Source organism: Meriones unguiculatus, chromosome 18 (genome assembly GCF_030254825.1).
Source record: "Meriones unguiculatus strain TT.TT164.6M chromosome 18, Bangor_MerUng_6.1, whole genome shotgun sequence".
Lineage (NCBI taxonomy): Eukaryota > Metazoa > Chordata > Mammalia > Rodentia > Muridae > Meriones > Meriones unguiculatus.
The window spans coordinates 51,294,001-51,319,585 of record NC_083365.1 but is presented as its reverse complement, the minus strand read 5'-3'; the positions used below and the strand labels follow the sequence as shown (position 1 = coordinate 51,319,585).

General features: G+C 36.0%; 1 protein-coding gene across 5 annotated transcripts in view; it reads right to left on the bottom strand.

Moving 5' to 3' along the window:
* Window positions 1–25,585, bottom strand: part of Cdh19 (cadherin 19) — a 92,702-nt gene that overhangs the window by 10,111 nt on the left and 57,006 nt on the right. For all 5 annotated transcript variants that reach the window (XM_060371466.1, XM_060371467.1, XM_060371468.1 and 2 more), the window contains 4 exons: window positions 24,986–25,170; window positions 24,207–24,460; window positions 16,882–17,003; window positions 4,519–4,640 (listed from right to left, as the gene is read on the bottom strand). In XM_060371466.1, the coding sequence (XP_060227449.1) occupies window positions 4,519–4,640; window positions 16,882–17,003; window positions 24,207–24,460; window positions 24,986–25,170 (683 nt within the window). The remainder of the gene's footprint in view (window positions 1–4,518; window positions 4,641–16,881; window positions 17,004–24,206; window positions 24,461–24,985; window positions 25,171–25,585) is intronic.

The following is a 25,585-nucleotide window of genomic DNA, read 5'->3' as shown; positions in this document are numbered from 1 at the left end:
GGCTGGCTTTCCCCGGGGTCCGAGGATTGTTCAATGTTCCTGAATAAACTGCATTGAAAAAAAAAAAAAAAAACAACAAAAACAGCAAAAAACTATAGTTGCCTTTCAGGTGGGAGACCTGGCCCTGTAATGATGAAAGCAGGAGTGCTATCCTTCCCCTCACCTGCTCCAGCTCAGGGAGAGCAGGCCCTGAGCAGCAGCTTAGAGCTGACCTGGACATTGTTATGTTCATATTATTTTTTTTCTTAAACTGTAACAATGAAAATCACTCATCCCATTGTACAAATAATGGTCTAAAATCGTGCTTGCATTTAATGTTGATTAGGTATCCAAACTATTATATGTAGCTCAGTCAAGCCTAATGAACCCTTTGAAATGCATGAAGTTATCAGTAATGAATTATAGGACTTAAATGTAAACTAATCGTGATTTTAGGAAACAAGTAAACCCAAATTATAGCAAATGTTGAGAGCTCTGATTTTCAGAACTCTTTTTGGTCTCTGTGTATAATTTTGTCTACATTCTCCTTGACATGGTACATTTGATTTCTTATGTATAATTATTTTTGAATCCTATGATAAAAATTTATTCTATCAATTTGCAGAATTTGAATATAATCTCCTTTAATGTTAACTTGCCTCTGAGTTAGGAAATGATCTAGTTATTATTTTAGTTAATAAATTTTAGCTCTTTTTTAAATTATTATTATTACTATTATCATTTATTACAATTTATTAAATTTGTATCCTGGCTGTGGCCTTCTCCCTCATCTCCTCCCAAACCTACACTCCTTCCTGCTCCCTCCCCTATGCCTCTCCCCTAGTCTACTGATAAAGGAGGACTTCCCTTCTATTTGAACCTAGCCTATCACCTCTCATCAGGACTGGGTTGCATTGTCTTCCCCCATGTCCTGGCAAGGCTGCACCCCCCCCAGGCGGAGGTGATCAGAGAGCCTGTCACTGAGTTCATGCCAGAGAAAGCCTCTGCTCCCTTTGTTAGGAACCCCGCTTGGAGACTGAGTCTAGGGGCTACATCTGAGGTGGAGTTTTAGGTCCTCTCCATGCATTGTCCTTAGTTGGGGTATCATTCTCTTCACGATCCCGAGGCTCAGTTTTTATGGAACTTTGGTCTCTTCGTGGAGCTCCTGTCCCCTTTAGATCTTTCTGTCTCCACCTTCTTTCATAGATTCTGTGTACTCTGCCCAAAGTTTGGCTATGAGTCTCAGCCTCTGCTTCGGTACCTCGATCAGTAGAGGCCATCTGTGGTAGCGCGAGTCCTGTTTCCTATCGTCTCCTGCTTCCAATGTTACCCCATTTTTCCTTATTTTAGCTAATCTTAACAGTAAGCTTTTGGAATAAATTCTGCCATTAACTTCATTTTTTAAAGACTGATATTAACTTTCAGATGAGGATCAGGGTCAATTAGGGTCAGAATTAGAATGTACCATTCACTGTCTTTTGAATATCTTTTAGAATTATTCTGCCAGCTATAGTGATTGGTATTTTATCATATTAATTTACATTTGGATCATGTAGATTATATACATATGTAATATGTGTATGAATACATACATTAATATATAATATATTAATATATAGTGTTATGTTAATATGTAATAAATGTATTAATACATATAGATTAATATACATAATGTATATTAGCTGCAATCGTATTGTTCAAGTTAACACATTATTATTATTATTATTATTATTATTATTATTAATCACTAATTATGAGAATGAATGTATCCCAGGGTCAACTTGGACTTTTCTCTGTACTGGAGAATGACTTTGACAGGAGTGAATGTGGTGCTATCGACACTTTGAGAGTATTTAAAAAAAAAATTGAAAAAATGTTAATTTTTTTCCTTGAAGTGTTGATATATTTCTCAGTCTCTCCTGTTTGACAGAACTGTGTTGTATTTCTCAGACATCTGGGATTCATTTATCCTTTTGAAATGTGTGGAGAAGTTGGCACCTTCCTTCCCAGGACCCCTGGTAACATAACTGACATTAAAGGACCCAGTAATTCCCCAGCTATAACACTGGCTGGCACTAAGGTTTTCTTCAGCCGTTTTCCCTGTTACAGAAGAGTAGAGAATCTAAGTTTTCTCTCCTTTACTGAACCAAAACTGTAAGTTCTTCTTTCTTTCTTAGTCTGTTTCTTAAGTTTTTATAAATACTTCTTTCTCTTTTAAGATTGTAATACACTACCTAATTTTCTCCTTCCCTTTCCTCCCTCTGAAGTCTCCCATATAACTTCAAATTTATGGCCTCTATTCAATAATTGTTTTCCACGAACCTATGCATATGTGTATATATAGATATATATTCAGAAATACATTAAGTACATTCTGCTTAGTCTGTATAATATTACGTGTATGTATATATATACTCCTGTATCTTGTTTCTCTGTGATAGAACTTGGATAATAAGTTTATCAATAGGCTTCACCTGATGCAACATGTGGCCAGCCCCATTTTCTTTCCTAGATAGCTTTCTTTGTTAGTTACATATCACTGATATTTCTTTTTTATTTTTATTATTAGTTGCATTTTATTAACTCTGTATCCCAGCTGTATCCCACTCCCTCATTCACTCCCAATCCCATCATCCCTCCATCATCTCCTCCCTGCCCCTTTCTAAGTCCATTGATAGGGTAGGATCTCCTCCCCTTTCATCCGACCCTGGCTTATCAGGTATCTTCAGGACTTATCAGGTGATCAGAGAGCCTGTCCCTGAGTGGCCTAGCAGGAAAGTCCTCCTGTGTGGCCTAGCAGGACAGCTCCTCTCTTGTATACCTGATATTTCTATAGCATCTTTTGTTAGCTACAAATATTTGAAAACTGTAAAATATGCATTGTTAAATTTAGTAGCAACTTTACTCCTTTTCCCTAACCTATGAGCAGGAAATTTAGGAGAAAACTCTTCTCCTTCGTGGAAAATTTTATTTGATTTCTAGGTTATCACAGTCTCATTTCCTTTAGGTTTTCACATCCTGTCTTAGTCTCTAGGCAATAGTCTTTAATATCTCACAGATGGCTGATACATTCAAGTTTATCATATCCATCCATAGACTTTTTCTTTTAATTTTATATTGATTTTCAGAAGTCTACACAACAATTTAAAAGTTCACAGCTGAAATCTTCATTTTATCACCTTGTTTCCTTATGTACTACTTCAACCAGAAAAAAACACATTTCTTCCTTCCAGATATATTGGCTGAAACATTTGAATTGATTAGTAATTCACCATTTCTCACTGTACCATGAGAACAATCTCTTACCAAATCCCTAGTATGAAGCATCCAGTTGCTTCCACCAGTTCCTTCAGTACCTACCAGCTGTATTTCATTTCATTGTATTCTGCTAATCACAGGGTATGCCTTGCCATAGACATGACCCTATACATGCCAATACTTAAGGACACGTCCAGACAACCAGCTTCTTGTCAATTCATTATCTCTTAGTGTTTCCTGCCCTTGTTGCTCAGGAGTCAGTGGTGTTTAGAATAGAATTCCATCTTCAGTTAAAATAATGTATCATGTGCTACACAGATCCTAATTTTAGTCTAGCAATCACGCTACTGGCTGATCTATTGCACACATTCACTGAACTCAGTGTTTGATCACAAGGATTGCTCTCAGACATGTATATTTTAGAAATTTGCTGTACCGCTACATCCATCTTTACTCTCTCTATGAATCACCTGTGTCAAGTTGTGTGGTCCCCTGAAAGATGAAATCCTGGAAGGGAAGGGCAGATAACGTGTGTGCCTGTTAGTCTTCTCATTATAGTAAGTGTGAGCCAATTATTGCTGCCAAGTCAAACTATCCTATGCAGATGTGTGTATTCAAATCTGTATACTTACATATTATACTCAATTACATATTATATATACTTATATAATATACAAGTATATATGCTCTATAAGTACTATAATATATAAGTATAAATTATGTTGTAAAATATGTTAAGTATGTATTAATTAATTACTATATATTATATGAGTCTAATACAGAGTATATCTATATATAATTGACATCTTTATAAAACAGTTCTCGACATTCTTATTTACTGGTAATTTTATTATTTATTACAAAATTGTATTATAATCTTTAAATATGATGTTCTAAAGTAATAAAATGAAGCATTGGTAACTTCTAAATATAAATAGATGTCTACGAAAGGATGATTTTCAATCAAGCAGTTATTTCTCCCTCTTTAAGTAGAGAGTTTGTTCATAAGGGTTTAAGCTTTGATGAAGTAAAATATTATGGTAGGAATATAATGTTATATTCTTTAACATTTCAAAATAGAAAAAATATATAATAAAACTATATATATTCATAATATATGTACACATATCATACAAGGTTTATAACATAAATGACCTACTTTATATAATAAAAACATAGTTTCCTCTATTGGTCTGTATTATAAATTATATTTAGAGAATATAAAATATAGAATGCTGGGTTGCTCACGCTTTGGTGATCTATTGTGATCTTTTGTCTTACCTCACCAGCTTCAGCATTTTCACAAACGTAAGTCTCATAGAACTGAGAAAATTCAGGAGCATGATCATTAATGTTAAAAACTTCCACATAAACAGGAACTGAAGACTTCTGCTGAATATTGTCTGCAAATTGAAGATGTAGAATGGAATTAATTATATCTCTATTAAAATTCATGCAATACATTAAATTAAAGGTTTGTTTGTAGTTATATTTTCACCTGAGGAAAGGAAAAGATGGGGTTTATGTGATCACCAGTAATAAAGGCCAGAAAAAGAATCTATGGTCACATCAAACACTATTTATTGTGTGCATTTTATGTGCTGTGGATTTAGGTCATCATGAGAAAAAAAGTGAGTAAAAGATTGTCCTTTGCTGATGGTTAGGAGGTTCTGGAAGGGTGTATATGTGTCCAATGCATTATAGTAAAAACAGGAATTACTATTCTTTCCAGTGTTCACACTCACCCATGAAAATCACTTACATTATAAATTACCTGAAATACTAACAGAACTAAAAATCCTTTATAAAGGCCGTAGTAAACGATATTACAGAACACTACAATGAGGTCATAACTTACAAAGTATAAATGAGTACTCAGTACAGAATGAACATAGAAAGACACAAATAATTAAAAGTAAAATAAATTTTTAAAAGTATAAATATAAGGACCATTAAACAATGAGTGTTAAAATCCCTGTTTATCTTCTTAAAATGAACTGTTACTTTATATTATTATTATTATTTTGTTTTGTTTTGTCTTGCTTCCATATCACAGTTCAACACAAACGGCAGTTATGGCAGGAACTCAAACAGGAGAATAACCTGGAGGTGAGAGCTCCTGCAGAGACCATGGGGCAGTGCTGCCTACTGCCTTACTCTTCATTGGTGGTGAGGACTGCTTTCTTACTGCTCTTAGGAGGCCCATCAGCTGGGAGGCAGCAGCATCCACTGTTGTCTGGGCCCTCCCACATCAATAATTCGTTAGGAAAATGTTCCACAGAGTTGGTTACAGAAGAGTCTGGTCGGTTGGGCGTTTTGTCAGTTGAAGTTCCCTTTTTTTCTTGGTGACACTAGATTGCGTCAAGTAGACACAACACTGGCCAGCACACGTGGTAAGCACTTATGAGTGAGCCATCTCCACAGCTGCAGGCTTTAATTTCTATTGGTCCTTGAGGTTGTTGGCAAAATGAGACCTTCTTGACGTGAATTTCTGGAGCTGGTGGATAAAATAGCTTCCATGTTCAGTGCAGTTCTGGATCCAGCAATGAAAGGGATCTTCGGGTAAAGAACAAAGCAATTCCAAGGAGGAGAAAAGAAAGAAGAAATCATGGAGGCTTAGGCTTTGATTGTTCACGGAACCTGTGAGAAGTCTAAGTGGTGAAGGCTATTTGACCATCTCTGAAATTCATGTTGTAAACCAGAGCTGGCAACAGAGAGCAAAAGGGAGGGAGCACATGGACAGACAGCCTGGGGATACTTAGGCCTACTGACCCCAGGAAAAGGAAGCAGCCTGCAGCACACCCGAGTCCCATCCTGGGGTAACAGTGTCAGCGTCTCCATTCCACAAACGAGATTTTAGTAAGGCCCTTCCTTCTGGGTCACCCGTCTCATCTCTGGGAAGGGAAAATTATTGCTGATGGCCTCAGTGGGAGAGGATGTGTTTAGTTCTACTGCAACTTGGATGCCAGGGTGGGCTGGTATCCCTTGGGAACCTTCTTTTCTCTGAGAAGAAGAGGGGAAATGGGAAAGGTGCATGAGGATGGGACTGGGGAGAGAGGAAGGAGGGGCCTGGGATCAAGCTGTAAAGTAATTCCATAAATAAATAAATAAATAAATAAATAAATAAATAAATAAAGGGAAAATGATATAGAGAGCACAGTTTAGTAAGACACGTCAGAAAACGTTTGGATGGACTCTTTATACTTTCCTAGTTTCACCACTGAAGTCTGGGACCGGATGATCCCTGTGGGAAGCTGAACACTGACCTTAGCTTCCCATTCAAAATAGCATTATGACTTTGTTGTGACTATAACATAATTATTGGACATTGCTACATGTATATTGGAGCTTTCTCTGTTTCCATTTGGGGTTTCATGTATACTCAATATATTACTCTGTAAATTAAAAGTACAGTATATATTTGCCATTAAACTTATAAAATCAATTCTAAGATGCTGATTTTTTGTAAAACATAAAGGTGAACACTTACTTTTTTTCTAAAAGAATATAATATTGTTTGTTTTTAAACTGTAAAATCTAAGTCTTTTGCTAACATTTTACACATATATACATACTGCACTATATAATAAAGAAAATTAATTTATTGCTGTATAACTTAAGAAAATTGGGAATTAACAAACCCATCCTTTTAGATATAAAAAACAAAAAGGTACATATATGATCAATCCATTAGAATTATATGCTTATACTTGATAATTAATACTTAACAACAGCAAAATCAATAAGGAAAACACATTTGAAAAGAAAGGATAGAGATACAAAAGGGCAATTACTCAATGACAAAATTCAGTCCATTATTTTACAAATATAAATCAGAATATCAACACAGTGATACATTTTATTATTTTTCATACATGCATTCCACCAATAACTGCAATTATTTATTTATTTATTTTTAATATTAGTTACAGTTTATTAATTTTGTATTCTTACTGTAGCCCGCTCCCTCATTCCATTCCAATCCTACCCTCCCTCTCTCATCTCCTCCCTGCCCCTTTCCAAGTCCACTGGTCCTCCTCCCCTTCCATCTGACCCTAGCTTATCATGTTTCTTCAGGACTGGCTGCAAAGTCCTGCTCTGTGGCCTGGCAAGCCTGTTCCTCCCTCGGGGTGGGGAGTGAGTCAAAGAACCAGCCATAAAGTACATGGCAGAAATAGTCCCTGTTCCCCTTACTAGGGTACCCACTTGGATACTGAGCTACCATGGGCTACATCCAAGCAAGGGTTCTAGGTTATATCCATACGTGGTCCTTGGTTGGAGAATCAGTCTCTTAAAAGACCCTTGTGCCCAGATAGGTTTGGTCTTTGTGGAGCTACTGTCCTTTCCAGGTCTAGTAACTCCCTCTTCTTTCATATGATTCCCTGCACTCTGCCGAAGGTTTGTTTATGAGTCTTCATATCTGCTTTGATCTACTGCTAGGTAGAGTCTCTCAGAGGCCCTCTGTGGCAGGCTCCTGTCTTATTACCTGTTTTCTCCTACTTCCAATGTCCATCCCCTTTGTCTTTCTAAGTGAGGATTGATCATCTTATCCTGGGTCCTCTTTCTTCTTTATCATCTTTAGGTGTACAGATTTTAGTATATTTATCCTATCTTATAGGTCTAGTACCCACTTATATGTGAGTACATACTGTGTGTGTCTTTCTGCTTTGGAGATACCTCATTCAAGATGATCTTTCCTAAATCCCATCATTTGCCTGCAAATTTCATGATTTCCTTGTTTGCTGAGTAGTATTCCTTCTTGTAACAGAACCATAACTTCTGTGTCCATTCTTCTGTTGATGGTCATCAGGGTTGTTTCCAGGTTTTGGCTACTACGAATAAAGTTGCTACAAACATGGTTGAGCAAATGTCCTTGTGTGCTTGAGCATCTTTTGGAAAGTGGGGAAGAGCCTAGAACTCATTGGCACAGGAGAAAACTTTCTGAATAGAATACCAACAGCACAGGCTCTAAGATCAACAATCAATAAATGGGACCTCATGAAATTGAAAAGCTTCTGCAAAGCAAAAGACACTGTCGTCAGAACAAAACCACAGCCAAAAGACTGGGAAAGGATCTTCACCAACCCTATATCTGACAGAGGGATGATATCCAGAACATATAAAGAAGTTAAAAAGCAATAAATCAAGCAATCCGATTAAAACATATGGTATGGAGCTAAACAGAGAATTCTGTTTAGAGGAATATAGAATGGCAGAGAAACACTTAAAGATACGCTCAACATCCTTAGCCATCAGAGAGATACAAATCAAAATGACCCTGAGATTTCACCTCACACCCATCCGAATGTCTAAGATCAAAAACTCAAGTGACAACACATGTTTTAGAGGTTGTGGAGAAAGGGGAACCTTCCTGCATTGTTAGTGGGTATGTAAACTTGTACAACCACTTTGGAAATCAATCTTGTGTTTACTCAGATGACTAGGAATAGTGCTTCCTCAATATCCAGATATACCTTTCCTAGGCATATATCCAAAAGAATAACTGGTGTTATAGTTAAGATTGATGTTCTTCTAAAAGTAACACTAATATTTTGGCATTAACCTAGGTAGATACTATAAGCCTCCTAAAAACACTATTTTCTGAGATTTTTGTCTTTCTTTAAAATAAAAGGACATATGAACATAAAAGACTCATTATTTTCACCTCCCATTTCTGAGAACTTGCTCTTAGAACCTGTGTTTCCATGCTGAGACAGAGGATAGGAAGAAGCTAAATCTAGGTATATGACATGAGTTTGGCAAGTGTGAGTGATAATTATCTGCAGCAAGGTTGATAACTGAAAGTTTTATGGAGAAGGCATTTAGGCCATCTTTATCTCTACTCTTTTCAGAATGTTCCTTCTGTGCCTTGTCCCAAGATGACCAGGATGCTCTTTATACTTTATACTCCAAGACGTGAATGAAAGAAATTCACCTTGACAGTGTTGACAGTTGTTGCTCTTTCATGTTACAGTTAGATGCCTTAAAGTCACTGTTCCAACTTCTCCCTGCTGCTAAGATCTTTGGTTCCTGAAGAATAAAAAATGAACTATGGACTGTGGATTCTATATGCTTTGCTTAATTATTGATGCAAAAAAATATGCTAGAACAAAGCTGAGTAAAAAAAGTACCCAACACATGTGTACATTTTCCTTTACAAAACCCCAAACTACAAGAGTCTCCCCTAAACTGAGACCACAGAATAAAACTACACAAAAAATGAAAAACAAAACAAAACAAAGTAACAAAGACACCAAACAAACAAACATAATAACAGAAAAACCAACAAATTATAACTAAATTAAATTGCATGTGCACACACACAAACACACACACACACACACAACAAGGTTATTCGTAATAACATATGTTGGTCATCTATTCATGAATATGAAACCTGTCCTTGAGTGACTGATCTATCCAGTGTCACTGTATTGTAGAAAGTTTATTTTCCTTCCCTCAGCAGTTTTCATTGTCACTTCAGATACCACCATTTACTCTCATGGTTAGATTTTCATTCCTCCATTCATTCCTTCATTTGTTCCTTCATTCATTTCTGCAGTCCATAGAAGCAAATATAGAGATCCATAGCCAGATTTTACTCAAAGAGTCTTGGACTTGGAACACCTTGCCATAAATGAGATATCTCCATCTAATCTCTCTTACTCAATGCTCAGGGGACCCCTCAGAAGAGGAATGGAAAGAGTACATTTTCCATAGGAAATGGAGAACAGCAAGATTGCATGATTCTACAAATCAACACAATATGGAAAACCACTACTATAGAAGTTTCCTAAATATATACATGTTCAAAAGCAATCTAAATGGGGCCATTCCAGTGCCAGGAATGGGTTACATCTACTTGAGTCATTGACCAAAGGGTTCCCATTGGCTTCCCTAAAACATGACGTTACTGCCTTCTCTATTGGTTATTCTCCACAACATGGTAAGGTCCTGCTGCTGAAAACAACGATTACTTATTACACACACACACACACACACACACACACACACACACACACACACAAATGGAGAAATCACACTGGTGTTAATACTTACTACTATGGGGATGGGAAATGCTTTCCAGAGAAGAAAGTCGATATGGATGAATGGGTTTTTTGAAACAAAAATGTGAAACATTTTTTCCCTGTGCTCAGGATAATCATTCTTTCATGAGCTGTTCACATGTTTGAGGAAACATGTCCATAAGGGGCATTGCTTACAAGTCAAAAGGCTTGTCTATATTTTTCTTCAAGGTCAAGTGAAGTGGTCGAAAATAATTATTTTTAAAGCTGATATGAATATCATGAATGGAAGGAAGTAGTACCCCCACACAAAGCACACCTGAAGTGAGATTAATGATTTCATTCAGCTTAATTCAGTTGGAAAAATACGCAAATGCTGAACGTACTTATCAAGTGCTCCTTTTTTGAAATTTAATACATCATCCTGTATTCATTACCCTTTAAGCGTAAAAATAAAATAGTATGAGAAAATATGAAAAGCCTCCTTACAAAATGGTTTGTGATTGTGAGCAATATGACATATGGCATCAGAAACATATTAGCATGCGTTCAACTTCCTACCTTGATAACATTTATTATTACTTATTCTGAAACCCCCATGTATTTATGAGATTTAAGTTATATATAAAATAAATAAGTTGTTTGTATTGTTGGACTTTCAAATGTTGGTACTTTAAATATATTTTTTCTTTGTATTTTCATTTTTAACATTTGCTTGGCAAGAATAAGATACACTCTACATCATTCTTAAATTGAGATAATTAGAATTGGCATACTTTTGTATCAAAGTTATTAACTCCTACATTGGTGTCATATGTTGTTTCAAAATTATGCATTTAACTTTACTAAATCCTAGGACTGTCTGATGGACTGGTTGAGTAACTTGACTGTTGGGTTAGGTTCTCACTCTGTAGCCCTTTTGACTCACAAGAATCCACCCATGATAAACTCACAGGCAATTCTTTGCCTCAGCCTAGCAACAGCAATGATTACAGCAATGAAACACCATGTGTGCCTAATAGCTAATGTTTTGTTGTTGGTTTTTTTTTTTTGTCTTTGCTTTTCCTTCATTTCCCTTATGAATGTTTTCCCTTGAAAACATTTTCTTGTTTTCAATTCCTATTATTTTTGAAGTTTTTTTTATCTTTTTCTCTTTGCTTATGATATAACATTATAGCTGCAACATTAATATCTTATGCTTTAAGTTTTCATAATAATTTGGAAACATTTTTAAGATGTAATTTTTCCAATGCTATGTTCTTTGAAAAAAAACATAATTGATATTGTACTCATCTCTTGAAACCTCGCTATATCAAATTAATATGGCTAATCCTAACATTTTTAATGACACATGAATTTGAATGGCAAGACAGTTTCCGAATGGTGAGTAATTAAGGATACATGCTTAGGAATTATTATTTCATTCTAAGAGCTATACAACAAGAACAGCTTACATTCTATAACTGAGCTATTCACTGAAGTTACTTTGCATTTAAATTTAAAGCATAGAAAAGAAATCTATAACATCATTATTATTACAATTTATTAATTCAAAAATATTAGATAAATTATTTTATATTTTCTGCTAATAATGTTCCTTATGAAATGGAATTAAGACAATTTCACTTGAGTTTAGGATTGTATATAATTGTGGTTCACCATTCTCTTAAAATTTAAATATGCTAGCATAAATTTTAGTGGCTACATGTTTAACTTTTGTGGAACAGTATAGGTTTAGAATTTTTATGTAAAAGAGTTTTAACTATCATTGAGAGCTGCCTATCTCTTTGTGAGACTCCAGTTAAAAACAACAACAACAACAAAAAACACCTAAGGAAACATGGTTTTTAAAGCATTAGCAACACCAGCAGCCATTTTTGAAACAGAAATTTTATAAAGAAATGTGTGAAAAGTACAGCTGAAAAATGGCAAGGGGATGGTTCCATCTTATTTCATGTTATGTGTGTATTTTTCCTTCATGTAAGTATGTACACCACTTATATGCCTGGTTTACATAGACCAAAAGAGGGTGTCAGATCCTTTAGGGCTGGATTTACAGAGGTGTTGAGTTGTCATGTCAGTTCTGGTGTTTGAATCTAAGTCCCTTGCAACACCAGCCAGTGATCCCAACCACTAAGTATTTTCTCTACCCCCATGGCTGAAATAATTTTTTCTGGAGGACTTCAAATAATTCCCACACGTTTTTTTGTCACTATCATCATTTGGTTATGTTCCCACAACATGTACACAATTGTTTATATTCTCTCATGTAAGTTTATGAAATATTTAAGGCATGAATTCATTCAGTACTATTCACTGAATAGTGTGTGTGCATGTTCACACATGTGAACACATACATGTAAATTGTATAGAATGCTTAAAGCCATTTTCTTTTTAAATACCCTGAATTTTTGCTCAATGAAAACTGTAGGTAAGGGTTATGCATGGAGGTTTGTTTGATTGCTAATGCTGTGTTTATAATAAAATATTACATTATTACTCATGATCAGAATATATAATGATATCATTATGAGATGGCAAAGTATATTATTCTTTATATCAAAATTTTATAAATATGTAAATGTGAAAATAATCATATGAAAAGTGGCTTTCTTTGAAAACACTGCTAGTTAGAGTCTTTCAGATGCGCTCAGTAGACAGGAAATCATAAGAAAGAAGGGGAGTTAGTCTGATGGGGAAAGGATAGGAGCTCCACAAGGACCAAATATATCTGGACATAGGGTCTTTTCTGAGACTGACATTCAACCAAGGACCATGTATGGATATAACCTAGAACCTCCACTCAGATGTAGCCTGTGGTAGCTCAGTAACCAATTGGTTTCCCAAAGTGAGGGGAACAGGGACTATTTCTAACAGGAACTCAATGACTGGCTCTTTGGCCTCCCCACCACCGAAGGGAGGAGCAGTCCTGTTAGTCCACAGAGGAGGACTTTGCAGCCAGTCCTGAAGTTACCTGATAAAACAGGATCAAATGAATGGGGAGGAGCTCCCCCCTATCAGTGGACTTGGAAAGGGGCATGGTGGAGATGAGGGAGGGAGGGAGGGACTGGGAGGAAATGAGGGATCAGGACACGGCTGGGATACAGAGTTAATAAAATGTAACTGATAAAAAAAATAAAAATAATAAAAAAATAAATAAATAAATAAATAAAAATAACTAAACAAAAAAAAAAAAAGAAAAGTGGCTTTCTTGCAAATTAAAGATTGTGTTCATGTTTTGATTCTAATTTACAATGCTAAAATTTACTGTTACCTTCCTCAGGTCCTCAAATTAAAAAAGAAAAGCAACAAAAAGGTAATTTTATTGGAGTACTTTCTTCAGTGTCAGCATTCCTTTCATTAAAAACATTAACCAATTAATTTATTTAGGGTATTAAAAAATCAAGCCTGCTTTTATTATTATTATTATTATTATGTTATTATTATTATTTATTTTAATTTCATTTCATTTTATTAATTACACATTATTCACTTTGTATCCCCCATAAGCCCCTCCCACCTCCCCTCTCGGTACCATCTTCTCTCCCCCTTCTTCACGCAAGCCCCTCCCCAAATCCACTGATAGGGGAGGTCCTCCTGTCCTTCCTTCTGATCTTAGTCTATCAGATCACATCAGGAGTGGCTGCATTGTCATCTTCTGTGCCCTAGTACGGTTGCTTCCCCCCTCAGGAGGAGATAATTTAGAGCAGGCCAATCAGTTCATGTCAGAGACAGTCTCTCTTCCTATTACTATGTAACCCACTTGGACACTAAACTGCCATGGGCTACATCTGTGCAGGGGTTCTAGGTTATCTCCATGCCTGGTACTTGGTTGGAGTATGACTCTCTGGAAAGACTCCTGTGTTCAATTTTTCTCTCTCTGTTGCTCTCCTTGTGGGGTTCCTGTCCTCTCCAGATCTTACTATTTCCTACTTCTTACATATGTTTCCATGCACTCTGCCCAACAGGTGGCCATAAATCTCAGTGTCTGCTTTGATAGTCTGCAGGGCACAGCCTTTCAGAGGCACTCTGTGGCAGGTTTCTAGGTTGTTTCCTGTTTTCTTCTTCTTCTGATGTCAATCCTCTTTGCCTTTTGGGATGGGGATTGAGCATTTTAGTCAGGGTCCTCTCTCTTGATTAGTTTTTTTAGATGTACAGATTTTAGTAGGTTTATCCTATGTTATATGTCAATATGAGTGAGTATATACCATGTGTGTGTTTTTGCTTCTGGGATAGCTCACTCAGGATGATCCTTTCCAGGTCCCATTTACCTGCAAATTTCATTATTTCCTTAATTTTCATTGCAGAGTAATACTCCATTATGTAGATGTACCACAATTTCTACATCCATTCTTCAGTTGAGGGGCATCTGGGCTCTTTCCAGCTTCTGGCTATTACAAATAAGGCTGCTACAAACATGGTTGAGCAAATGTCCTTATTGTGTACTTGAGCCTCTTTTGGATATAAGCCTAGGAGTGGTATGGCTGGATCTTGAGGAAGCGTTATTCCTAGTTGTCTGAGAAAGCGCCAGATAGCTTTCCAGAGTGGTTGTACAAGTTTACATTCCCACCAGCAGTAGAGGAGTGTCCCCCTTTCTCCACAACCTCTCCAGCATGTGTTGTCACTTGAGTTTTTGATCTTAACCATTTTGATGTTCTGATGGGTGTAAGGTGAAATCTCAATAATTAAAGCATTTGAGTCTACAAATCCTGACAGTAGGGCCAGCATCATTGCTAGGTAGACAAATAGTCCTGCCACAACATCTGAAGCCTGGCTTCTTTCCCTGGAACTCAAATCCTAGAGAAAGAGTGTCAACCACCCAACTTATTCTTTTACCTCAAAATATGCCCCAATCTATCCTTGTGTATGCTTATACATGTCCATAAACGCGTAAAACGAACAAATAATAAAACAAAAGTAGACTGTTTATGGAACATAAAGATTTTTTCTAATCACTTATTTTGAAATGCACCTAATGTAAGAAGATAAATTATTTATTTTATTCTCCTCATCTGTGAAAAATGCTGGTAAGGACTCATTTCTATAGCCTTGACAAATTACAATCATTAGTACCTGAATGTCATTCCACAGAGAATTCTCTTTTATTTTGATTTTTCTCTTGAATAAACTTGATCTCTTTTCACAATAGCTTTGCAGAGTTGTATAATAATTTAGTCTCAGAAACCCAAAATGGATAAAAACTCTGGTGTCCAATGTAAGCATCTTAATTTTATCTGACATGGTAAACCTTGCCATTTTTCTGTCTGCCACAAAAAAAAAAAAAAAAATTCCTATATGCAGTTTTAATCTGTCACTGTGCTACAGTGTTAAATGACTAAATAACAAGAATTATCTTGCAATTTTCATATGATACCGTTAGCTTTAATTAATATAGTTGATCACATAAATGATTGATTCACAATTGAAAGGGCAATAAGTGAGCAACAAGCTGGTATGCTTTCATCTATTTGCAAAAGTAAAAACGGAAGAACAAAGTCCTGCTCTCTGACTGTCTGAAGCAGAAGCTATGAGCACAATTTCAAACGAATTACATTTCTGCGATATACAGACAACCAATGAAGGCATTTGGAATTGTCTATATTCTGCAACAAATTTAGAATGAAATAAGGTTTATGTTAAATGTGATTTGGCACTAATTTACAAAATTGGTTAGAATATTTTATCCGAAAAAGAAGATGAGGAAAAGATATTTATTTCAGCTTCCAAATATTAGTACAAAATTTATTCACTATCTATCCTACTATGGTTGGAAGAAAATAAACCCTGGGTGTTGGTGGCACATGCCTCTAATCCCAGCACTTGGGCTGTAGAGGCAGGCAGATACCCATGAGTTCAAAGCCAGCATGGTCTGTAGAGTGAATGCCAGGACAGCCAAGACTATACAAAAAGAAAGCTTCTCTCATTCTTTGAGAAAGAAACCTCTCATTGAGAAAGAAATCTCTCTTGCTCTTGCTCTCTCTAGAGAAGAGCAGAAAGAAAGAAAACTTAAACTAACAAAACAAAACAAAAAGCCCACACACATTAACAAAAGCCCTAAAATTCCACTGTCTTAACAGTTTGCAGAGTAGTTATTCAGAGACAAGACTCCATCCCGTAAATGGAGAATTTAGTGGTAAATACCTATTCTGTAACATCATGACTGTCATTTTAAAAGTATATGATTTTTGAATATACATAAGTTTTCCATTAAACATACCATTTAAAAATAAACATAGACAATATAAGTTAAAGTTTATGAAACAACCATTTATTTTTATTTGTCAATATAAATATATAACCGAGAAAAAAGCACAATGACACATTGCTACATAATAGATATATTTTATATATAAAGGTAATTTTTATTATGTTGAGTGTTTTCTTCAACCTTTATTTTTTTATTAAGCCAAACATAATAAATAAGAATAACTCAGAATTTAGTAGTAAATTCTATGGGAACTTTAAATTGCATTAAGAAGATGCTAACTTATAATAAGATAACCCATATATAAATATAACATATATATATTAAATATATATATCAGATTCCAATTTCAACACTGTGTAATTATTCACAAAATACAGTTATCAAGTGTGTAGCTGGTTAGTGAAGACTTACTGGTTTCTGTAGCTGTGACACTCAGGTTGTACCATGCACTGACTTCCCTGTCAAGCTTGTTAACTGTAATGATTGTTCCATTGTCATTTATATCAAACATTTTGCTTCCAGAGAGAGAATATCTGCACCAAAAGAAAAAAAGAGACAATATCCAGATTGTATTATTTTATAGCAAAGCTATTTTGACCACCTACTTTAAAAGCTTCAAGACATATTATTAAGTGTATTCTTCACATAGCTAAGATGATGTTGATTAATTCTAATAAACTACATTCACATATCAAAGATTTTGCTCAGAATAAATGCTGTTTAAAAACAGATATGAAGAGGATGGGAGCTCCACAAAGAAAGCAACAGAACCAAAAAAACTGGGCACAGGGGACTTTTCTGAGACTGATACTCCAACCAAGGACCCTGCATGGATATAACCTAGAACCCCTGCACAGATGTAGCCCAGGGCAGTTCAGTGTCCAAGTGGTTTCCCTAGTAATGGGAACAGGAACTGTCTCTGACATGAACTGATTGGCCTGCTCTTTGATAACCTTCCCCTGAAGGTGGGAGCAGCCTTACCAGGCCACAGAGGAAGACAATGCAGCCAGTTCTGATGAGTCCTGATGAGACCTTAATGAAGGAAGGAGAGGAGGACCTCCTCTACCAGTGGGCTTGGGACAGGCATGGGTGGAGAAGAATGAGGGAGGGTGAGATTGCTAGGGAAGGAGGGAGGGGCCTACATGTAAAATACAAAGTGAATAATCTGTAAATATTAAAAATATGCATAAAATAGAAACTTATGAGCAAAAAAAAAGACATGAAACTAAAATGAAAAAAAAAAAAAGAAAGACCCTTTAATTTGATAGAGAAGAGGAGGGTTGTATTGGAGGATTTGGAGAAAGCAAAGGGAAGCAGCAAGTGATGTAATTATATTATAATCTCTAAAATTATTATCAATACTTTTGAAAGAAAAAATATTTTAATTAAACTAAGGTCCTATAAATGCAAATACATTACTCTTAAATCATGAGAGAATTTTAACTGCTGAATGACTTTGTTGAAAGTACTTACAAGAGGTATGTTCCATATAAACGAAAGCACAGCTAGGTCATCAGTGAAATGTGTGACTGTCAACCTGCTATTGTTTCTGCTTGAGGACTAAGCACTTTCCTTAGTACAGTCCTATCCTGGAAGTCTTTATTCTATACCATGGACATTTAAATCAATAACTTTTATCACGTATGAAAATATGTTTATCTGTAAATGTTTAAATCAAGTATTTTTATAGTATTTGGTAAAAATAAACTTTCATTGCATACTGCCAGAACCCAGTCAAAGGAATGATTCATGGTAAACAATGCTTTGATTAACTGTAAGAGATGTTGGGTCTGATATGGTGGCAGAAGCAGCTGCTTGACACAGTTCCGTGCTCACCCAGGAGAAACATCTCTGGATTATGAGTCCACATATGGCGCTGCCTTTCCCTACGCGTCTGCCTGCTTTGTTTCTTACTGCGACTCCCATCTTTTTCCTTGAATTCAACCTAGTCAATGCAACTGGTAAGACATCTAGTGGGACTGGAAAATAAGGAAACGGCTCAAAAACAACCACTGTGGAGGAGGCATTCCTCTTGGCAGTAAAGACAGTGAATCCTGAAATACCTGAGCAAGAAACTGAATCCATAGAAGTCTTTGTGCTAATTGTTCCCTGAAAAACCTTAGTCAGCTCATTGATATCAAACAATATCATGAATTGTTTGAATTTCTACACTCAGACCCCAGAGTGCTGCAGTCAACAATGAATTAGACCCTAGAGAAACTAAAACTGTGTCTAGATTTATACTAAGAATTAGTATATGAGGAAGCAGCTAGAGACCCTCTGAAAGATCCCAAATCCTTTTACAAAAGAAGTTTAGAAAGAGCTCAGAAAGAACTTGCTCAGCCATTCTTTGTGTCAGGCTCCTGACTTGTTTCCTCTTTTCTCCTTCTTCTGAGGTCCATCCTCTTTGCCTTTCTGGGTAGGAATTGAGCATTTTAACGAGTCCTCCCTCTTGATTATTTTCTTTAGGTGTACAGATTTTAGTAGATTTATCCTATATTATATGTCTATATGACTGAGTATATACCGTGTGCATCTTTCTAAACAAGGACTGCCTCTGACATGAACTGATTGGCCTGCTCTTTAATTACCTCCCCCTGAGGGGGAAGCAGCATTACCAGGCCATAGAATACAATGCAGCCATTCCTGATGAGACTTAACTGACTAGGATCAGAAGGAAGGAAAAGAAGACCTCCCCTATGGACTTGGGGAGGGACATGCATGCAGAGGGTGGAGGAAGGGAGGGATTGGGACAGGAGGAGGGAGGGAACCACAGGGGGAGATATAAAGTGAATAAAGTGTAATTAATAAAGAATAAAAAAAGAACTTGCTCAGCTACAAATAGCAGCTAAGACATAAAAACAGTCTAGTTTGTTTAGCACTTCCTTGTTCTTATGCCATTTATTGTAACTGCAGTATTTTCCCCAGATGACCTATGATGTGAGGGTTTGTCTGCGAAAAGCACTGAGAAAAGGATTGCATATGCCTGTTGCTTGCACTGTAATAACTGTACCATGTTTGTATAGTATATTCCGTTTTTGAGTTCTTGGGAACAGTCACTCTGCACCATATATGTAGGGTACAGATGGTTATATTCTGTTTATTCTCATCTTTGTGTCTTTGGGAAAAAGCCAATATTCTTGGGAAGTGTGAAAACGTTTTTGACCATATAGAAAAAAAAATATATAAGGAAATGATTTAACAATAAAAGACTGGAATTGACTCTGCTCAAAACCAAACCAAACCAAAACAAACAACAAAAAAGCAGACACCGGAGAACAGCCTCCTAAAAGGAGTCATCCGTTAGTTTGTACCTCTCCCTGTGTGTGAAGTGATTTTTCTCTTGAACCCATCTATTTCTCCCAATCTCAAGACGCACAATTGGCTGAGGCTGGTCCCTGGCAAAGACAGGCACCAAGACAAAAGGCAGAGGGCTTTTTACTGCAGCTGTATTTTGTTCCCAGGATTGTTCTTGGTCATGAAATCATGCCTCCGGTGTTAAATGTTTACATTCAATTTGTAAGACATATTTATTCTATTTGAATGTCAAATAAAAGCTACAGAACGCAATCCAGCAAAAGGATCTGCTTTCAAGTTTCCCCAGATATAATCTATAGTGCGTGTTTTTAAATTGACGTCTTGAGAAATTTCTGGGAAGGGGCTGCTCTGATTATATTTAATGTATGCATGCTGATGCTTATTTACATGTCTTTATGTTCATGATTTTCTTATTCAAACAACCTTCCTTGAATCATTGTTTTCTTTGTTACATTTATTTTTGAAAAAGTGCACTGATTCACAAATTCTCAATACCTAGACCCTACCCAAAATGTTTTGATTTAAATTGTATGGAGGTCTATATTTTTCAGTCCTCCCCAGAAGGTTTGTGCCTTACTTCCAAATTTGTAAAGTAACCAATTTGTAAAACAAAGCAGCAATTTAGAGGAAAGCTTGTGGATTGCATCAGAGCATTGGCCCTGGGGTTGGAAGAAAGGAGATAAACTATTTCTCAATAGTCTTCTTTATAAAGACAGTTTTAAGCAAGTGGGGAGAGAAAACAAGGGAGGTATCTGCTTTTACATGTATAGCTACAACCTAGTTTGTATAAAAACAGATGATAATTGACAAAGTTGAATAAAATAAACCTGAAAGAAAGAACTGTTACAGCTTTTGAGGGGTTAGATTTGTATGCAAAATTCAAATATGAGGATCACAGATGGCTCTTATTCCAAATCCTTTTTTCTATTTTTTTTTTTTTTTTCAATGCAGTTTATTCAGGAACATTGAACAATCATCTGACCCTGGGGAAAGCCAGCCCACAGCTTAAATAGCCTCTGGGTAGCCAACCCAGGCGTACCACGTGGGCAATGCAGATAGGTCCACCTACATGGAAGCAAGCCAGATCCTCAGCCTTAGCCAAATGTGGAATTGTTCCTGACAGAGAGCACTCACCATCGGGAAGGTGGAAGGCGGAAACCAGCTCCATCTTTAAGGCACAGCATTCCGCAGCTCTCTACAGTTCCCCCTTTTTGTTTTAGACGCATCAGGCAAGAGTAGAGGTCTGATCTCTGATATTAGAAATAAATTGGGACTTTGTACCGATGTTCATTTAGGTGTCATCCACCCAAAGAGCATCAGACCCGTCCGATACCTTTTTCTCAGAGGCGGGACCTGGGGTATCAACCCGCATGCAATCAGACATGCTCTCTGGGTCCAAAGCGGCTGACCCTGAGTGCAGTGCTTAGCCTTGCATCCTGAGCATAACATTTTAGCTTTTTATGGTATCCAACCATGCTTGGGGAGAGTGTCCTGCTTCAATGGCTGTAAAGGCCTGAATGATCATGGCTGCATCACACTGTTGTGAGACTCTAATCTAGGTATTGAGAATTTGTGAATCCTCCCACATGAATACTACTTGAAGAAGAAAAAACCAATACTCCATTTGATTGTATACTTGATATGTCATACTTCTCAAATATTTTAAAGAGCTTTAATACACACTTATTTAATTTTACATTAGCGTTTGTAGCATAGCCTCAATGCTCTACTTTATAGGAACAGCAATATAGTCCCCCCTACAAGACTTAGATTTATTTATAGCTAATTCATTGTACCGTAAGCAATAATTTGTAGAGGAAATGATTCTGGGAAAGATTCTATTTATAAGAGCTTTGGAGTAAAAAAATGATTTTAACAAAAGTAGAGATATTTCTCTTTAAATGGCAATTGGTCCATTGACCAATACTGAATACTGAAGAGCACAATTCTAGATGTGTATATATAATTTGTCCTTACTGAATCTTATAATTCTGTAGTAGTTTCCTGGTTACGAGGACCCAGATATCTAGATTTTTAGCAAACATTCTGCAGATTCTGTAACTTGAACTTTACCTAAAATAAAATTGGATATTATATCTTCGGGAAAAAAAAAAGTGCACTGAAACCTTTGTATAGCATCAGACTGTGTTCTGCACCATTCTTTCACATCCTCAGATCCCAGGTCTCACAGACATGGATCTGCACAGGTTGGCAAAAGTTGACCCAATAACACTTAATTATTTTGGAAAATAAACGTCAAATATTAGAAATAATTTCATTTGGGTTAAACATATTGATGATAAATTTGATTAATTTTCTTGGAAAGTATCTGGGTTACAATTTTTTTCATGGAAAAGTCTGAAATGATTGCAAATCTACAAGAAAAAAAATAATTCTTTGAGGCACTCAATATGTTTTATCTGGTTGAGAATGATTAATAATAAATGTCCACAGAGGAGGACAGTCCTGATGAGACCTATAAGCTAGGGTCAGATGGAAGGGGAGAAGGACTTCCCCTATCAGTGCATTTAGAGAGAGGCAGGGAGGAGATGAGGGAGGGAAAGGTGAGGATGTGAGGGAAGGAGGGAAAGGGCTACATCTGGAATACAAAAAGAATAAAATGTAATTAATGTAAAAAAATTAAAATTAAAAACAATTAGAGTAAAACCTGGAGCTTACATGGCTTCTTATACAAACACTTTCTTGAAGACTTCACAAACATATCTGACATTTGCTATATTAATGTGGGAGGAATGAGCATATTTTAAACCTGGGTTGAAATGTTTCTAAACATATCCTAATTTGAGGCGTGGTGTCCAAAAGACATTTAAAATATGACTTCTAGAGAATAGTACTTTAGGCTAGGATTCAATTTTAAATTTATTCAACGGGAATTATTTAGAAGCATTTTACTTATATAAATATATACATGTGTGTGCATTTTGGTTTAATAAATTTTCTGGCAAAATTAAGCAGTCATTTAATGGTTGTATTTAACATATAATCCTGTTTTTGTAAAGCACTATTCCAAATAATACCCATTATAAGCCTGATAAGAAATGATGATTTTTCATAAATCAGTAAGCATCTACCAACTATTAGAAAGAAATATCAAGATCAAATAAATTGATGCAGATCCCATAAGAAAATTAAATTAGAAATAAAAACCGGTATAGGAATTACACTGATTTAGCAAATTGTTTGTTGTAGGCTGTCCTCCAAGTATTATGACTTCACAGGTGCTGAGATGTTAGCTAGGCTCCTAGGGTCAGACACCATTATCCTCCTATTGAGTGTATCTTAGGTATAATTAGAAAGCGGTTGGTTTGGTTACTACTAAGTTATGGGTTCCACTACTGAACCCTTAGCAATCAAATCACACAGCTGTGGAACCAGCCCCAATGCACAGCTACAAATCATTCCCACACCTACTGATAATGGAATATTGCTAAGAGCAGCAGAAAAATTATAGGAGATCAAGGAATAGAGAGATTTTTTGTGAGATTGTATTTTCTAGTAATGTCAGCAGATAGAGCCGCGAAGTTTCATAAACATGGCTGCCTAAACATGAGCTGAACAGTGACAGTATCAATAGACACACCAGCAGACAGGTCAAAAACAATAAAATATTGTAAACTTCAGTGGAAAGCAGAGATGGGAAGATGGCCTAGCGGGTAAAAGCACTTACTGTTCCTTCATAAGGACCACGTGAAAATTCAATTTGTCGTCTTGTGAGAATGTAATGTCAGTACTGCGGGTCTGAGAGTACCTACAATGCCTGCGGACTGCCAGCCTAGTCCATGTTCAGTGAAGACTCTGTCTCGTAGGGATCAGACAGAAAACAGTGAAGCAGGACAGACACCTGGTGTTGTCTGACCTACACACACATACACAAAACACACATCCGTGTGCACGGACACATGCACACACACGCAATCACAAGTGTATCTGCACTGAAGTTTAGGTGAGGATTGCCTATTCTTACATTTTTTTTTTTTTGCCTTGACCCTTGACTTTTCCAATGCATTTTGAACAACACAGAAGCTATTTAAACTTACTTATTTCATTCTTACGAGTCTATTAAGTTACACATCGAGAGAAATAGTTTACAAAAGTCTTGTTTTGTATTTCCAAGGAACATTATTTCATTCTAACGCATTCTGTCTTTATTTTAGGGGAAAAAAACTTATTTTATTAATTAAATTTATTAATTTATTTCTGGTTTATTTATTTATTTGTTTATTTCTATCCTGAATGCAGCCCCTCCCTCCTCTCCTTCCATTCCCACCCTCTTACTTTCCCCGTTCCCCCCTACCCTTCTACTCAGAAAAGGGTATTCCCCCATACCAACCCAACCTGGCATATCTAGTTGAGCATTTGTGAGCACTATGCTAATGTAAGTAAATCTACAGACCTACCGTATAGGAGATTGCCTTCGATCTGGGTCCATGGCAGAGACTGTCCCTACAATTGTTCCATATGGATTTTCTTCAGAAATTTCAAATATGTAATACGGTAAGAGGAAAAAGGGAGGTTCGTCCTCATCTTCCACTTGGACTTTAATGTATGTTGTGGAGGGGTTAATATGGAAAGGTGCAAGCTCTTCATCGACATGGCAGTTTTTTACTTTGGCTCTAATGCCATAGTGGTTCTGCTGCTCGAAGTTAATGTTCTACAAATAAATACAGTATGTTCAGAAGAAATAATTTCAGTGAACCAAGGTTTCACTTCAAAAAAAAAAAAACATTAACTTTTCAGATCTCAATTATTTTCTTCTGGATTTCATTTTAATATATCCAAATTCATTTTCTATAATCATTAATCAGGCATCAAAATTAAAATTTGCTTATATCACTACTACAAGCTTCTTTGAAATAACCATAGTTTAACTTAGAAATAGAATTATACATTTATTGGCTTAAATATTTTAGGATATCGGGAGTTGTTTTCTTATTAGCTAAGGTACTTTTCATTTAAAATATTCTTCATTTGAAATACTCTTAAATGTAAACATGTAAAATATAAAGTCCTTTAAAGGTCCACATCACCATTTCTAAATTAATGTAGTCCCAAGGTACAAATCATTATCCCAGTTCAGTTATTAGTGACACAAAACATAGGCAACAACCTTACATAATTATATGTATTTGATTACCTTTTGCACTATTTTCAACACTAATGATATAATTGCATGTACCTTTTTTAGTATAACTATCCCTTCTTGGGTCTTATTGTCAGTGATGATGTCAAATGTTTGTGAATCATCCTCTTCGATGCTATAGTCCATTTCTGCATTCTCTCCTATGTCATCATCGTATGCCATAATTTTTCCTATAGATGTTCCATTGGGTGCAGATTCAGATACAGTGAAACGGTAGAAACCTTTAGAAGCAAAAATTCCAAAGTTTTTGGATAAGTTTTGATCATGTGAAAGTCCCAATTTTAACATATTTTCTTTGTGGTCTTTAGAAAAAATGCCTTTTCTGCTAGCTATTATTTCTATATTTTAATATTTCTATCCATAATAATTATGCATCTAGGTATGTACATTCTGTTTTATTTGAAACGGGGCCTTCCTCTAACACCTAATAATCGGATTTCTCTCTAACATGTATGCTACCATAATGGTGCATACTTCCAAATTTCTATCTTTCTGTTTTTTTCTTAACATTATTGATTTATTTTTATTGTATACTACTAATCAAACCAAATAACATTTGGCTAAAAGTATTTCTGAATTTTGCTTGAACAGTTTCTGATGGCTGATGTTCACAATGAATTTTAAGTATAAAACGAG